The 17,505-nt window shown below is 35.4% G+C and overlaps 2 protein-coding genes across 2 annotated transcripts; both read right to left on the bottom strand.

Annotated features, from left to right (window-relative positions):
• Positions 1-1,928: 1,928 nt before the first annotated feature.
• Positions 1,929-7,362, bottom strand: LOC132629215 (zinc finger BED domain-containing protein RICESLEEPER 1-like). Its single transcript, XM_060344932.1, has 4 exons — positions 7,090-7,362; positions 3,044-5,054; positions 2,338-2,403; positions 1,929-2,249 (listed from the first exon to the last, which is right to left on the bottom strand). Exons 2-3 carry the CDS (start codon positions 5,025-5,027, stop codon positions 2,348-2,350), a joined length of 2,040 nt encoding a protein of 679 aa, XP_060200915.1. The 5' UTR covers positions 5,028-5,054; positions 7,090-7,362; the 3' UTR covers positions 1,929-2,249; positions 2,338-2,347.
• Positions 7,363-8,278: 916 nt separating this feature from the next.
• Positions 8,279-13,035, bottom strand: LOC132599151 (protein trichome birefringence-like 42). Its single transcript, XM_060312780.1, has 5 exons — positions 12,680-13,035; positions 10,723-10,894; positions 9,838-10,013; positions 9,577-9,735; positions 8,279-8,766 (listed from the first exon to the last, which is right to left on the bottom strand). Exons 1-5 carry the CDS (start codon positions 12,925-12,927, stop codon positions 8,472-8,474), a joined length of 1,050 nt encoding a protein of 349 aa, XP_060168763.1. The 5' UTR covers positions 12,928-13,035; the 3' UTR covers positions 8,279-8,471.
• Between the last annotated feature and the right edge of the window lie 4,470 nt (positions 13,036-17,505).

Raw genomic sequence — 17,505 nt, 5'->3', positions numbered from 1 at the left:
ACTTAGGGGGATAGAGTCCCTTTTACCTAATTTTTAGAACTTGAGTCCTAAATTCTTAAATAAATAACTCAAAAGTCTTTTTTAATTTCATGCCCCGAGCAAGTAACATGAAATTGAAAATTTAGCTTGTCAAGAGAACGACTTCCGTCATTAAAAAAAGAAAAAAATCTAATGACTAAAGTAGGCGTTTGGCCATGCCATGGTTTGAAACCATGGTTTCAAACAAGCATTTGGACATGTGTTTGAAATCACGGTTTCAATTTTTTTAAATATAAATTTTAACTCATAAGTTTATATTTTGTAAAAAAAGACCCATGAGTTGGTAGATATTTTTAACAATTACCCCCATCAATCGTTTACCAATCTCATTAACTTCCACCAAATTTTATTTATGTCTACCAACCTTTTAATTTTGTAAAAAAAGAACCATAGTTTAATTTTATTTTTGAACTAAAATTTGATCAATTGATGTTGTATTTTTAGAAAGGTCTTCTAGTATTAATTTTGAGCCGGTTGTTATGAATTAGCATATTAATTTTATTATGAACTATGACTTGCTCATTTGGAAAGATTGTATAAGAATTGAGAATGTTTTGATAGTTTTCACAACTTGTGGGGTTTTTATGTCTATAAGAGAAAATACTCCTTAAAATATCCAAATTGGATGTCCAACCATTGTTTCAAACCATGTCAAAACGGGACCTAAACACGAGAAAAATATTTCCTGAAAAAATAACTTCCATCATGCTAGATACACTCAAAATGAAACTTTGCATTCACCAAGTAAATAAATCAGGCTGTCGATTTTAAAAGTAAGTTGCATAATTTAATGCATGAAATCGGAGTGAATAAAATCACATTGACGTTGAAATTTGAAGTCATGGTAGTACGAAGGGGAGCAGAATCGTATATGAGAGTGGTTCTCCGAATCGATCACGCAAGCTAGCAAGAACGAAAGAATGAGCGAGAGCAGTGAGGCTTAAGAGAGAAAGAAAAGGGTAGATACACAGATTCTTGGCCCCATCCTTTGGGAGCAAAATAAACCCAACAAACAACTATTACTATAGCCCTATCAGTAAAGTGTGCACTTCTTGCAAGCTTTCCCTTCATATGCTTTTCCAAAGGGACAAACATTTAATTTTCATACTTGCCTAAAGGTTTTAAAAAGTCAAAGTCATTTTCCTTCTTTTTTAAAACTTAGAGCCCGTTTGGATTGGCTTATAAGTTAGCTTATAAGCTGTTTTCAGATTTTTTGAGTGTTTGGCTGGCCAGCTTAAAGTCATTTTGTGCTTAAAATAAGCTCAAAAAAATAATTTGGCCCATTTGACTTAGCTTATCTAAAGCAGCTTATAAGCTGAAAACAGCTTATAAGCCAAAAAAAATAAATTAGACTACCCCAACTTATTTTTTTTAGCTTATAAGCTGCAAACAGCTTATAGGCATAAGCCCATCCAAACAGGCTCTTAATGTCAGATGTCTCTTCTTTTTATGACTGGAAATAAGGAAGACGGAGAAACCTCAACTCTATTCAACTGGCATAGTCCCTTAGTAGGGAAGCATGTGGTTATGATATGGAAATGGGAACGAATTTTTTCTCGAATAATAATGCGCATGGTCATACAAATTTTGCTTCTTTTTTTTTTTTTTTAATAACCGAGAAATCCACAGTGGTGGATGGTTCAAATTCGGTAGATAACTAGCCGCTCATCTACCCTTCTTTACTTAAATAGCCGTGATGTGTGGTTGTGCTCTTACCGCTAGACCGATGCCCCAAGGCTGGTGATACCAATTCTGCTAGGCCTTATCGAGCACAAGTGACTTAGCAGCCAAATAAAAGTAGCTTATACTGCCCCATTGCCCCCAGCCACAGCACCAGAAATATTTGGGATTGGGAGGTTTGGGGGGCGGAGGAGCCACTACACACAAAACAATAGAAAGATACATCTTTGATAACACCACATCTGAACACAACCTTCCCTATAAACTCCTCCCTAGAACTTGTGAAAGTTTCCAGTCCTTGAAGGAAACAAACACACCCCTTCCCTGGCGAAACAACATATCGCGACTGCAATCAACATTTACAATTGATAAAAGGCAAGAAAATGGCAAGAAATTGTTGATCCTAAGGCAATACTCATATTTAAGAATAAACTTAAATCTACTCTCTTTGCACTAATTTGATAATAAGTTCAAAGTTACTGAAAGAAATCAAACACTGGTGTCTTGATCCAACGATCCTCCAATCAAACCTTGCAGGAATACACAATAAATTAGATGATCGACACACGTAAGAAAAGCTTGGAATTGGAAACTAGTTGTGAAGATAAGGAGACATACCAAGCATGCTCTACTTCGATTCCATTGAAAGAGGCACGGCGGTATAGATGTGAGGCGCGCTGGTTTCTGATAAGTGAAGTTCAATCATCATTTAAAAATTAAAAAAATAAACCATAATTCTGTTACCAAAATGACAAGAATGATCCCTTATGTTTGAGGGTAGGTTCAAAATAGTCCCTTAAGTATGCACTGAACAGTTTTGGTCCTTTAAGTTTGCCAAATGTTAACACTTTTAGTCTCTGTCAATATTTAACAATTTAAGTTAGTTAGATTTGATAGAAACAAGGATACAAAAGAGTTAACCATAAACAAAACACCAAGAAGTCCCATCAAATACTAAAATATGCAGCACAAAAAATTGCACCAGACACTACAACGATATAAAAAATATTAGCAAATATTACACCTCAAAAAGTTGTGCCAGACCCTACAAATAAATCAAAAATAGCAGAAACTACAAAAATCTCTAAACGAGTTCCTGCTAATTTCCTCTTTTCATAGTTCCCATCAAATCTAACAAACAGAGTCCAGTAAATATTTGACAGAGACAACAAGTGTTAACATTTGGCGAACTTAAAGGACCAAAACTATTCAGTGCATACTTAAGGGACTATTTTGTACCTACCCTCAAACATAAGAGACCATTTTCGTCATTTTGTCTAAAAGTTTTTCAAGAAGAAATTGTAAATCAGATGTAATTAATTACCTTCAGCTTCCATGCGCAACCAGTCTTGACCACATATCAAAGCTTCTCTTGCATCTGGATTAAGTGAACTACGCTGATTGTCAAGCACCCGATCTCTGTTATGGAATGCCAGATCTGGTCCAAGAGTGGATGCAGGAACTCCCAAGATATCACGAGCCATCATTGATAATGTAGGGTACCTTGGTGTGTGAACTTTCCACCAATTCAATACACTGAAATCATAATTGCGTGGAAAGACCGGCTCTTCCAAGTATTTTTCAAGATCTGATGTTATGTTGTGGCTTTGTGAAGTTTCATGGAGAAACTTGTCGAAACCCCTAAGTCTGTCCCTCGTACCAATAGTGGTACTGGTTAAGCTTCCAGAAGCACCCGCTGTATCTGGATCAAGCGAAGATGAGCCCGCGCCCATAGCATACTCATTGGAAAGCTCTCTTATAGCATCAGATATTTCTTTGATCTGATTTGAGGCATCAGAACCATAAATCTGAGGATAGTAATACTCCACCAACTTCATCTTGAACCTGGGATCCAGTATTGCTGCTATTGCCAAAGTCAAACTACACTTGTTCCAGTATTTGTCAAACTTTTCTTTCATCTTCAGCGCTATATCGCTAAGAAAACTATCAGGATTTTTACACCATTCGATCAACTGGATGTGAATATCACATATTTCTGGGAAATATAGGTTGGCAGTTGAACATTTATTTGCCGTGAAAAAGTTAGTAACTTCAACAAAAAGTTTCACATAGCCCGCGATGGCACTAACATGATCCCACTCTGTTTCAGACAAAGGGGTAGTGTAGGAAGGATCGCTCTCTTCTAGTAGATTGAAGGCTCCCCTATAATCTAAGGCAGCTTCAAGCATCAAATATGTTGAACTCCACTGCTGTCCACAGTCAAGAATCAAAGGTCTTTCACCATTAACCGAAGCTTGTTGAGCAATCACATTGAATTTTCCTAGGGTTAGTTGTGAACTCTTAACATGCCTTATGCTTTCTCGGACTTTGTGGGTCACATCTCGAAGTGCTTCCATGACATCGGAAACGATTGATTTCATTAACTGTACTGCACAACGCACGTCAAACAATTCACCATTCTTTAACAGAGGCCTGTTTTGAGAGAGCCAGTCTTTGATCCTAAATATCATCACATCATAGCCTGTAAAATGATCGAAAGTCATAGAAAACAACTTACGATCAATGGCCCATTCGGTCAAACTTTTTATAACAACTTCTGAAAGTATGTCATCTGTGTGAGAAGGGTCCAGTGTGATGAAATTCAGCATTTTCTTCTGAAGCTTCCAGTCTTCATCAATGTAAAAAGCAGTCAAGCACAGATACCGCGCATTTTCTGACGAATCCCAAACATCAGCAGAAAGACTAATTCGTCCATGCAAGTTATGGATCGCTTCATACACTTTCTGTTTCTCCTTTGAGAAAATTGTCAGACAGTCAAGTTCAACAGCACTGTTAGTCAAAACCTCAAATTGTGGCTGTAAATTCTTGACAAATATTTTGAAACCAATATGGTCAACCATGGCTAAAGGATAACCATGTAACATAATCATACGGGCGAGATCCAGACGACTCCGTTCTTGATCAAATCTAGCACTGCCAAGATTGATAGGCATGTTAACTTCCTCTTTCTTTACCCCTTGATCAAACTTAAAGGTTGTCATAGGGCTAATGATTTCTTCTTTCCTTTGCCCTTCTTCATAGCTGACAACTGCAAGAGTAGTAGTTTCTTTTCTCTTTCTCTTCGCAGCAAGTATTGAGGAAACATCATAGTTGGATCTTTTTAGACACCGCAACAAATGATTCCTCAGATGAGTAGTTCCACTGTTACTTGATCCACTAAGCTTCTTTTTGCAATGCACACAGACAGCATAACAGATATCGGCCTTTCGAACTCTTTCAAAATGGTTCCATACAACGGATGTCAACCTCTTTGGTTTCTTTATTGGGATCTCAGCTGGAATTTCCATGGCATGGGTGAAGACAAATTAACCAATCTGTTATCACAAAAATGGTTTGGTCTAAATGCTGTTAAATGACAAAACAAGTAAAAAGCAATGGCAAATTTTAAGGAATTGAAAAAGGCTTGTACTAGAAGTTATTAACCAAATACAGCATCTGAAGAAAGGAAAAGAGAAGAAAACTAAAATTCTGAGCCTCATAATACTTTTCTGATCATTGTAGACATTGCTGTAGACTGTGTTAATTGGCAAAAAAGATCATCGCTTCAAATAAATCATAGCCATTTTTTTCATAATGGAAAAAAAAATTGAGGGCAAAATAATGATGAGCAGTACATTTGATCTTTTGTTTCTTCATTCTTTTTCTTTTGCTGAGGGCTGGGGGTGAGGGTGTCCAGAAGAAATGGAGCGGCATAGCCACGAGACAGGAAATCAGGAGTCTCCACACAACTAAAGCTCCACCGAATTACAAAAGAAGTCTATATACTTAATTGACACGAATCACCGACTGCATCGTTCAACTATCCATAAACCATGGACAAACAACTCATAAAGTCAAATGCAATAGAAAGGTATGTTCTTCTACATCGTAAACTCTACTGAAACGAAGCCAAAGACTAGCCACCAGAAAAGGACATAAGAACAAGTGCTTTAAGCTGGTTTGACCAGCTCCCACGCCAATCCAAACACCCTCAAATTCTTGTATTCATTGGGCTGAGAATGAGTGGCATTTCCCTAAAGAACATGTGTTCACAAAATTCACGACAACATTGGTCCACGATACTCGTCACAGCAGCTTAACACTGGAAAAATTATATGCAAACACACCCGCACTTAAGCTCATTAACCAGCTCAACAGATCTCCAACAGTTAGCATCAATTGTGTCTGTGGTGAACACCAGATTTCAACAAAACTTACATAATTTCCAACGTCCACATGATCCAAATCCAACAAAACTGGACATCCCATTGACATAATTATAACCCACAAAAGAAAACATTCAAAAAAACAATCTCTACCTAAAAATGTCAATCAATCAGTCAACTACGCCTCAATCTCAAACAAAGCTCATTAACCAGCTCTTTACCTAAAAAGTCAATCAATCAGTCAACTACACCTCAATCAAACTACTTGAGATCCACTATAGAAATCCTCTACATCCATTCCACTTTATTCGACCCCAATATATTAAAAAGCAAAATGTACAAAAACATATCTATTATTGTGAATAAGAAGTAAAAGATCAAAAGGGATCATCAAAATTGAGCTCAAATAGACGTGCTTCAAAAGGATTCAGGTTAAAATCCGCCCATAATAACAGATATTCTGTTATTATTAAGTAGTAAAAAATCAATTTTTGCCTAAAAACTGGACATCCCTAATTACATAATCATAATCCACACAAGAAAACATTTAAAATACAATCATTGCCTAAAAATCCGATCAATTAATCAACTCACCTCAATCTCAGAAAATGTACAAAAAAATCAAAAGAGATCAGCTCAAAATATATGTACTCGAAAAGAATCCGGGTTAAAATCCACCCATACTGGACAGAAAATTTCTATTATTGTCAAAAAGTAATAAAAAAATCAAAAGAGACAACCAAAATTGAGCTCAAATATCTGTATTCTTTGCCTAAAAATTCAATACAACATTAAAAATACATTTTTTTTTTTTTAAAATACAATCTTTGCCCTAAATAGTCAATAGAACATTAAAAATACATTTTTTTTTTAAAATACAATCTTTGCCCTAAATAGTCAATAGAACATTAAAAATACAATTTTTTTTTTTAAATACAATCTTTGCCCTAAATAGTCAATAGAACATTAAAAATACAATTTTTTTTTAAAAAAAATACAATCTTTGCCCTAAATAGTCAATAGAACATTAAAAAGGTCAATCAATGAGTCAAGTACATCTAAATTTCAAACTATTTGAGATCCGTTATATAAAATCATCTACATCTATTCCAACTCCTATATACTAAAAATGTACAAAAGAGATCATCAAAATTGAGCTCAAAAATAAATGTACTTGAAATAAATTCGGGTTAAAAATGCGAACCTGAGAAAGTTACGATCTTTTTATCGTTAACGTTGTTGAGAGAAGATCCGATCGGAGGATCCGAATAGTGAATTAGGGTTAGGGTTTGGAGAAGATCCGGTAAAGAATAGCCCGATTGTGTGATTTGGGTAATGGGTGGTGGTTCATACATTCAGGGTCCGTTTTTTAGGCTGTAAACCCAATTTCGGGTCGGGTCGGGTTTAAGGGTTTAGGTTGATGGATTTTTTTATTTTTTTTGAGATATTTTTTGTTATTTGTCAAAAAAAAAAAAAAAAGAAGGAGAAGAAGAAGATATTGTAAATTTTAATTTTAGTCCTTGAGATGTGTGACTTAGCATATTTAATCTTTAATTGATGGAAATGTGTGTTTATGCCCTTCATGTAGAAAATATATTATATTTGACTATTTATAAAACTATATTGTTGTCAACTATGGAGTTTTTCTACAAACTTAACATATTACATGAGTAATTAAGTGGTGGAACGGTTAATAAGTATATCAAACTTGATGAATATACACAAGCATACCGGGATCAAAATACAACAATATACACAGTGTAATCTCACATAAAGGGATATAAATGCACAATTTAATCAAATGGAGGTTTAATGTGCTCAATCAAATATTATAGGTACTAAAATCAGAATTTGTTAATAACTAAGGGAGTAAAAGTATTATTAACCCTTTTTCTTAACTTTATGGATTTGTTTCTAGAATAAATGTTAGTCTTGTAACTTGATAATTCTTGTGTAGATTTTGGTTGATCTGTCATTAATTCAAGATTACAAGTCATAAAACCTTCTTTTCTGAATATTTTCGTCATTATACAAATTTCTTCAAAACTAGAGTTCATTAAAATGTTGTGTAGCTTGAATAAAAAGTTCATTAAAATGAATTGATTATATGTAACCTTTTCTTGTGTTACTTATTGTAGAGGTTCTTAAACTTCATGTTCTAAATTTGATGCTTATTTTATAGTATTTTCCATGGTGTCTATCTCTACGCACACATTATTCTTTTTAATATTTGAAATAATTTCAAAAAACTCCCCTTAAATATCGTTTCGTAACACTTACCTTTTCTCTCTGTAAATACGTTTACCTCCCTTGTTTTAAGGCATCAAATGACACCTCCTGTAGAGGGATTTCTCTGCCCTTCTCAAAAAGGTTATATACATCGGCCCCTTAAATGGATCTGTTTCTTTCGTTTTGACACTAGAACTTCGACTCGTTCATATTCAACACTTACACTACTCAAAAGGTGTACCTACTAGACAATTTGCTTATGCGGGGAAGCCACCAAGTCATCAAATTTCAGTCATATATGAGATTGAGAATTTGAGATTCATGATTAAAGAACAAATCCACTATAGCTTCAAAAAATCATTTCTGGAGCAAGATTGTGTACAATAGTTCATTCCAAGAATCTGGAACACCAGCTACACACCAGTGGCTGCAATCGGTATTTGTGCCACTGGCAAATCCCGCGGGGTGGCCGTCTTTTCGTAGTTGTGTAAGCAGTGCAATATCAAGTAAAGTCACAGGTTTTGTCATGTTACTTAGGACACTCTTCACAACTGCTTCTCCTGGATATCTTTCACCTGGATAAGTTGAGCTTTCTATTGGTTTTGTTTGTCCACTGCAGTCCTGCACAGTTGGTTCATCCCAATCCTTGCCACTGAAAAGAGGAAATATAACCAAGTTGAAGAAACTGGTCTGAAATTTTACAAGACTATCATATACTAAGTATAGCAAGAAAACATGAACGACGGTTCGTTGAGAGTAAGGTGTCGTTTGGTTCGCATACTAGTATGTTCAGATTCCAAAGGTAGTCCGGTGCACGAAGCATCCCTCGTCCAAGAAGGGTCCGATGAAGGCTCGCCACCGTAGGTGATGTAATGTACGTAGTCTACCCTGACACAAGCATCAGTGGCTAATTCTGGGGGTCGAACCCGTGATCTATAGGTCATAAGGAGACAACTTTACTGTTGCTTCAAGGCTTACGTTGGGATCATAATGCAAAAATTATCAATGTGGTGTGAATAATGAAGAGATTGTCATAGGTGATTAATAAATAATGAAGGGATTAATATGCGATGAATAATAAAAAAGGGTTGGTTATGTAAGAATTACTTTAAGAGCACTGTTAATTTATCTTTAAATAGCTTAATCCTCGTATTGCTAATGATACACCTATACTTATTTCATAGTTTATCTTGCATAAGATAATACATAAGTCTCGCATGACTAGTTGAGCGGATAGTATTTTGTGCCGCCAACCGACCATTACGTTAGTCATGCACAGAGATTATTTTTTCCTTAGGCAACCAACTAAACTCTGCATTGGTTATGTGGTAATTATTATTTTTCTAATGCAACAAACTCAACACTGTATTTCTTTAATGCTGGGATTAGTTATTCTGATACGATCAACCAAAAGACCCCCTAAATATTTACGGGAGAAAAGAAAAGCTGTCTGAGAACTTACCGGAAATGAATAGCAGAAATTCCTTGGAAGAACACTTTAGTCACAGCAGGATCAATGTTGGAATCAACCCAATTTGCCCAAGTTGTTAAAGCAATCTTGTATGCTTCCATATGGTCCATATCCTTGTAAAGTTTGTCACCAACTTGAAAGTAGTCCCATCTGCAAGAAAAAAAAATCAGGAAAATGTGATCTTTCTTGTAATTCGAAATAATGAAGTCTGGTTTTAGTAAGTTTAGTGAAGAAGAAGAAGCAGCAGCACACGTTTGTCTACGCCCTGCATGTATCCACCAATGGTAGCTGTTGAAAATTAAGACATCAACTCCTTTCCATTGTTTGCTACTGCTGAGAGAATCAAGCTTGAGAACTCGTCCTGCTTCCTCGACCACTAGGTCAACAAGAAATCCGTCTTTCAAGAATGTGACTGTGAAGTCAAACTCCTTTCAAATGCAATAAAGAAGAGTAGCATGAGAAAGAAGAGCAGAATGCATTTCAGAAGTTAATAGAAATTTCAGAACTCAAATCTTCCAAAAATGACGGTGTACCCATGTACGGTCCTCCAAAAACGCATTACTTTCAGAGGATCAGACACTCGCCCGGCGGCATTTTTTGGAGGATCCAGATCCGAGCAACATAGACAGTAATATGATGTCATGCTATCAGGGTAATTACTGAATCTCCTTCAAGTATTTAGAAGTTGATGCTTCTTTGTGTCCCAAGACCTATGTTACTCGGACTCTTCAAAAATATCGACGGGTGCGTGTCGAATCCTTCAAAACTAGTGTATTTTTGGAGGATCCGACACGGGTGCGGCAGCCTTTTTGGAGAGTCCGAGCAACTAAGCCCAGGACCCCACCATGTGGGAATATACTGGCTATGTTGTCATTGTTGTTGTTGTATGCTTCTTTGTGTCAGACTGAAAATTAATCATAGGCTAAGCATTCGAAGAACGATTGCAGTTTAACCTCTTGGCACTAACCAGTAACCACAACAATTATATATGAAAATTCGCTAAATTGATGACTCAAGTTTTGTGTAAGGAAAAGGAGAGTGATGGGAAGAGGGGGCAGCCCTCGTCCCCATTGTCGCACTTATTACCAAGTCTACCAAATAGAAGATGATAGAAAGGCAACGATTAGGAGGACCTACAGGGAATGAAAGAACGGAACGGTTCCTTGTTCTGTCAAATGTGTAATTAGAATTTGGAACTGCAGCATGAAGCATGCATGCTAGTGATTGCCACTGGTTGCTGCTCAAGGAATCCCCCACAAACATGAAGTTTTTGCCTCTAAACTTTTGCAAGAAATCATCACCATTGAACCTACACCAAAATCCACAAAAATCATCTTAACAAGTATATTCTAGTCACCCATTGTGAAGCTTGAAATCAAATTTTTAATGTCATACAATCGCGCAATTTATGTAGTACATGTATATCGACGGATACCTGATGCAACTCACATGTTTTGCATATGGAAACAATTACAAAAGATCATGAATATTGCAGCCTTCGTAGGTTGAGGAATTTCAAATGTTTGAGACGTCTAATGCAGTAGTACCACAAATCTAATGGTCTAAAATATAATTTTGAAGCAGAAAGGAATTCTTTTTTTTTTCCGGGATCGGCTATACGAATCCTTGTTGACCATGTTGCTTCTTTTAAGCTCATCTCGGTCTAATATTATACAAAATAAAACTAAAAGCATTAAAAGTTTTCTATATTTTCTGCTGAGATATAAAATTATAAATTTCGCTGGACCAAAGAGTCCTAAAAATCATAGAACATTTTGTTTATAAATAATTCTATAGGCTTAGGTGAAAAAGCATAATCTATTCCAGATAGAGGCAAAAATACTGGGGATCTGTTTGGAAAGCCACCTGGCAATTGGAATTGGTGTAAGTACTAAGGTAGTAATACACAGTATAGTAATTATGACGACCTGTTTGTTTGTCAATTTCAATTTACATGGGTGGCTTTCCAAATAGGCCCTATGTGATTTTTTTTCCATCTGTCCAAGTCTTGGTGGCAGAATTACCTAGTACCTATACTAGTGGAAGGTAGCACATAACCGGGATTGTTAGTCGAGGTGCGTGCAAGTTGACCCCGACACTATTTTTGTTTGTCATGTTTGTCTTATACATGCCCCTTAACAAATCAGCAACTAAAAAGATAAGTTGACTAAATTACCCTTATTCATTTTTTTTATCTCAATTTAATGACACTTTTCATTTCACCACATTAATCTTCCTTCACATTAAAACAAGAGTAAAGGTGGAAAAAATAATTAATTTTATGTTGACTAATTATGACAAATAAAATTGACCCAAGGAAATATTACTCTGTAGGTATTACTAGTCAAACCATAACGAATTCTCTAAATACCAGACAACCTGAATTAAAGAGCGAATCTAACAAAATTTACAATTGATTGATTGGGGTTGGGTGGGTTGGGGGGGGGGGGGGGGGGGCATGGCAAGCTATTTTATTCCATAAATAAATTTCAAAGAGAAAATTATTTATTTTCTTAAATTTTATGTTAAATCAAACATAGTCGCGTAAATTGGAACAGAAAAAAAGGAGTGACAAATTTTTCTCCTTTGTCTCAAATTATTTGTTGTATTTCTCTTTTACACGTTCTTTAAGAAAACATAATTAGGAGGGAATTTTGACTATTTTACCTTCATTTATGTCTTAAGATATAATTTCTTTTCATTAAAATTTACTCTATTAAGGTGTTTGTAGTCTTCAAAAACAATTACTATTAAGGATAAAATGGAAAAAAATAATTAATTTTGTCGTAGAACTTCTAAAAAGACAATTAATTTGAGACAAATATTTTTAGGAATCACAATAGTTAATTTGAGACGGAGGAAGTAATCTACAACAAGCATTCAAGGATGGAGCTACATTTCTGCTTATCGATTTGATAGAACCGAATAGCTTTAGCCCAAATCCTGTATTTATGTTTAAAATCCACTTAATATATATAAATAATTTATCAAGAACTCAACAAACTGACTTTTCTAGAATTTAGAATCAATAAACTCAAAATTCTACCTCTGCAAGTACGGAATTTAATAAGAAAAGAGAAGTCATTTTTGTTACCTCGGCATGTCACAATCATTTGGCTGCCATCTATATTTGAGGTATAAATTATCTGTTCTTCCATTTTTGATACAATTGAGACTTGGGTCTATAAATGGACATTGCAAGGAGTCATAAAGTGGATAAGAATCATCAAAAACCCAACTTCCTTGAAATAAATTACAGCTATTTGATACTTCAACTGGATGTGATATTCTTGATAGGAGAAGAAAAACTAGAATTTTATTAATGTAGCTTATTGCAGACATTGAGAAAGTTAGAAAACAAAAAATTGAAGCTAGTAACAAATGAAAGAGAGCTCTCAAACATAGGCAAAAAGAAAATGTGATGTTTGTTATATTTAGTGAGTTTTGTACTTTTTTGGTGTGGTGAATTTGTTAGTTGCCAGTTGTCACTTTGTTAATGTTACAATTAATTTAGTGATTTTGGATTACAGTCAAAAGGACACTTAGTAAAAGTAGTAACCAACTTTTAATGGAACATTCTTTGAGTGAATTGCTATGTATCGGACAAAATTGTAGACCTATTTCTCGTTCTTTCCATTTATTTGCTATATTATTAATAATCTGAAACGTCACTATTAATTCTTATGCATTATGACCTTTCGCCTTTTGTAGCAGTTACTGATCCAATTATATTAGTTTGTGGAATTCTTCTTCCTTTTTTTATTTCTAATTTTTCAAACTTATTGACTTATTTGTTGTTTATGCAGGTAGATCAGTGTCTAAATTTGTTAGAATTGGATTATTTTATATTTGAAGATATTGTTAAAGCTATTTTGCAAGTGAATTCTTGAAGTCTATATGAGGACCAATAATTATTGCATCGATTATTACCTTTTACGTATAACGTGTTTTTTGGATGGGACATTGCTTGGAATGATCATTCCGGTATGAAATTCATTGCCTTCATAGACAATGAACTACGTCTCCTTAGTTGCTCTAACATTAAAAAGTTTCATCTAAATATCTATTTTGATTTCGTCAAGGATTACCATTCCAAATTGGATGAATGGATTGACATTTCTGTACAGAGAAAAACGTGCAACATCTTGTGCTGAAAACATTGGATCAACCTTATTATACTCTATAAGTTGTCACAAGAACTCTGTAGCATCTCATCGCTTAAAAAACTAGAATGCTATTGTAGCATATCAGAAGATTCAGTAATAAATCGGACATCATTGAAGAGTTTAACACTGTGTCATTCAATCCTTGGGGATGCGGACATTGCAAAAATAATTTCAGATTATCATCAGTTGGAATCTTTTGACTTGTGTAAATTTTCAGGTTTTAGACATTTGCATATGACATCTCGAAAATGGAGGAGACTTCACCTGGCTGGTCATAAGATTCATTGTTCATTTCAAGATGATTGTTGCTTGGAAATTTTTGCTCCATATGTTCATCATTTAGAGATTTTGGACTCAATGACATGTCGTCTTTGGTCCATGCTGAGCTTACTTTTGACTATTGTGACATACTACTTGACTGCAAATGGCTTAAAGACATGGTAAAACATCTCTTGGAAAACATATGGTGTGCTAGTGAGCTGACAATCTCATCATGGTTTATCGAGGTCAGTTTTCAGGCCCTAATGTCCCAACTCTTTTATGTTGACAGCAATTTAATTCTTTCCTTTTTATGAATAGCAATATAGATCACAGCCATTCAAAAGTTCTGTAGGGGATATTACAATGAAATAACAATTACAATTGAAAGATAAAAAATTTCTTTGGCTGAGGCGCGGATATCTCGCTCTCTTTAAGGAGATTCAAGCCCACTGAAGCAAATTTACCGGTCCAACAGTAATCTTTTTGACTTGTCCCCTCCAGGATACAACAGCCCGATCACGTCGTATAACTCAACAAACTCTGGACAAGATGTTGAGTCCAAAGCTCCACCAAAAGAGAACACCTTCCTTCAACTAATAAACTCTTTTATTTTCTACTTTCCTCACTTTTTATGAATTCTCCAAAGGATATATATTTTCCTCTCTACACTCACAAGTTAAGGATTGAACTTATTTTTTTTCTTCAATATATCAATTGGTGGATAATAATTCATCCTTATATAATGGATGAAAAGGTATAGTTGTTATGACCCGTGTTTTCACACGTTTGGAAAGACTTGAATTACATTGGATTCTTGAGATATAAGATCAATTTGATATTTTGTTGAACATAGGAGTTATGCATGAAAGAATAGAGTCATGAAAGTGTGGGACAAGGTTAAGGGTAATTTTAGAATTTTGGAAATTAGTTTCGGGAATTACAAAATCCGATCCACAAGTTATTGGGCTTGTAAAATAAGAAGCAAATTGAGGCCCAAAAGATTAGGGGTGGCCGGCCATGATGGCCTTGGCCCAAGCCCAAAAAAAATTGTACTAAATTTCCATGGATTAATTAACTTAAGGCCATGATCCAAGCCCATTACTTGGTCATGTGCTTGGTCATGTGACCAAGTCTTTAAATGATAGACATTAGAAGACTTAAGGCATTAAGAGACTTAGAAAAAAAATAAGCAAGAAAGAAGTCAAGAACAAGAGAAAAAAAGGGGGTTTCGGGTTTGGCCATGGGAAAATAGCTATCCAAAATCTTGTTCCAAAAAATTTTCTTTTGTGATTTTCCTACTAAGTTAAGGTTCCTTTGTAACTTGGTATAGTTGGTTTGGAGTGGGGAGCATCCAATTCACCAAAGTGATCATATATCCAAGTGAAGAAAACTTGAAGAAAAGGTAAGAATTTCTACCTTTTATTTGTGTTATGAAGTTTTGATTGTGTTGTAGTTTATGGAAATGTGTTGATTGTATGAAGAAATAGAAGTTTGCAATGTGGGTTTGGTATATGACTTGTAGCCGTGTGTATATGCATGTTGTATAGCCAAAAATGTATAGAATTCATGTTGTATTCTAGTTGTGAATGTGATGGAATTTATGTTGAGAATGAAAGTGGAATAAATTTGATTGAATGGAGAAAAATAGCATATGGCCGTGTGGTATATTTGACTTGGGAATGAAATGGATTAAGTTTGTTTAGAGTATTGGAGTGTTGTTGTAATGCTTGATATGTAAATGAAGTTAGAATGATATAAGTTTGTATTGAATTGGAATGTAGAAACTTATGTCGTTTTAGTATGATTTTTCCGACATTAAGGAAATGAAGTTGTTTGGTTGTTAGTTGTGATGACCATTGATGAATTTGGAAGTTGGAAACTTGTCATGAAGTTGTATGCCAAAGATTTGATGTTTTGCATAAGTTATGATTTTGGCGGAAGATTGTATATCATGTATATCGAGTGTATATCTTAAGTAAACGATATGAAATGTTTCTAGAACTATATGGTGATGATCATGATGGTTGTTGATTATGAAATTATTGATCTTAGTTGAAATTTGGGTTGAATTGAAGATTATGTCAACTAGTGAGAAAAATGACTAGTTGAAGGATATTTGCGTTTTTAATGATTCATTGTTGATATTGATGTTGTCGTTTGGGTTGTTGTTGATGATTTATAGTCGAGTTAAATTCTCGGGGTGCTATATGTATAGGGGAAGTGCTGCCGAAATTTCGGTAGCCAAATATGCCTTAGGTAGAAACTTTGGTATTCATAGCTTACAATTGGTAAACTTGACCAATTGCAGTTTTTCGACGAAACGGGAAGTGAGATTGGAAAGGCTTAAGGAGCGTGAAAGGTATGTAAAGCAAACCCAATTCTTCCCTTGGCATGCCCTTAGTGTATTAGGGTCGGATCCGGGCCTCGAAGGACCTCTTGGCCCTCGGAATCCGCAAGACAAAATTTCAGTTTTTCCTACAGTAGAATTGAACCATTTTGATACGCTTTTTATGAAATTATGCAATTGTGCTCTAAATTACTCAGAAAGTCATAGGATGTCTGTATAACCTTCGTAGATGATATTATATGTTTAGAGGGCACAATTTGAGCCCGCCGCCTTATTTGTTCTGAGGCGGGCCCACTATTTACGTTTTTGCCCCTAATGTGTTAAAGCTTCCTTTTTAAGCGATTTTTGAAAGAAATGTTTTAATTACCCTACTAATCGCTTAACGAATATTATTTTAAATATTCTGTCAAATATTATAAATTATTTTGACACTCGGAATGACTTCGGGAAAGTTATACATCTGTAATTTATTATGATATCCGAAATACATTTACTATGATTCTGTCCGACCCCATTGGATTTGTTTGTCTTTGATACGCTTCATCGAGTCTTTGAAAACATTTATTATATTTTTAAATTGCATTAGTCTCTCACTACTCCATTCGTGGATGTCCCAATGTTTCCCACACTGAGCCCGGGCCAGGATATGTTGTCAAGCGTAATTCTCTGCATTGTTCGCCGCGCCCCGATGTGAGGGGGCAGGTATACGTGTACATGGGTCTGTGGAGTATGATGTGCCATGTCCGCCTATTCTGATCTGATCTGTTATGGCCATTCTGATATGACATTTTATGATACGGGGCCACGCCCCCTTTTCTGATTCCTCTGTATTATGGCACCAGTGTCGGGAGGGTGACCACGTTCTGTCTGCCGAGTCCCGTGGCAGGGATCGGATATGATATGACATATGTTTCTGTACACATTCTGTCTGATTTGGAAATATGCATTTGACACTCTGGATTTTGTACCCATTTTCTGTAATCATTATGATTTGACTTCTGTGATTCCGCTTTACATATTCAGTACATATTTCGTACTGACCCCCTTTCTTCGGGGGCTGCATTTTCATGTCGCGCAGGTACGGACGACAGGTTTGCTGATCCGCACGTTTAGGATCCCATTTCTGCTATTTTGGGGCGCTCTCTT

Source organism: Lycium barbarum, chromosome 1 (assembly GCF_019175385.1).
Source record: "Lycium barbarum isolate Lr01 chromosome 1, ASM1917538v2, whole genome shotgun sequence".
Classification (NCBI taxonomy): Eukaryota; Viridiplantae; Streptophyta; class Magnoliopsida; order Solanales; family Solanaceae; genus Lycium; species Lycium barbarum.
This window is presented reverse-complemented; position numbering and strand designations above follow the sequence as displayed.

Coding starts and splice junctions, on each gene's coding strand:
- LOC132599151 (XM_060312780.1), bottom strand. CDS start 12,927: ATGTCTGCAATAAGCTACATTAATAAAATTCTAGTTTTTCTTCTCCTA. Junction 10,895..12,679: donor AATGATTGTGACATGCCGAG/GTAACAAAAATG, acceptor ATTTTGGTGTAG/GTTCAATGGTGATGATTTCT. Junction 10,014..10,722: donor GTTCCGTTCTTTCATTCCCT/GTAGGTCCTCCT, acceptor TGCATTTGAAAG/GAGTTTGACTTCACAGTCAC.
- LOC132629215 (XM_060344932.1), bottom strand. CDS start 5,027: ATGGAAATTCCAGCTGAGATCCCAATAAAGAAACCAAAGAGGTTGACA. Junction 2,404..3,043: donor GTTGCGCATGGAAGCTGAAG/GTAATTAATTAC, acceptor TTCACTTATCAG/AAACCAGCGCGCCTCACATC.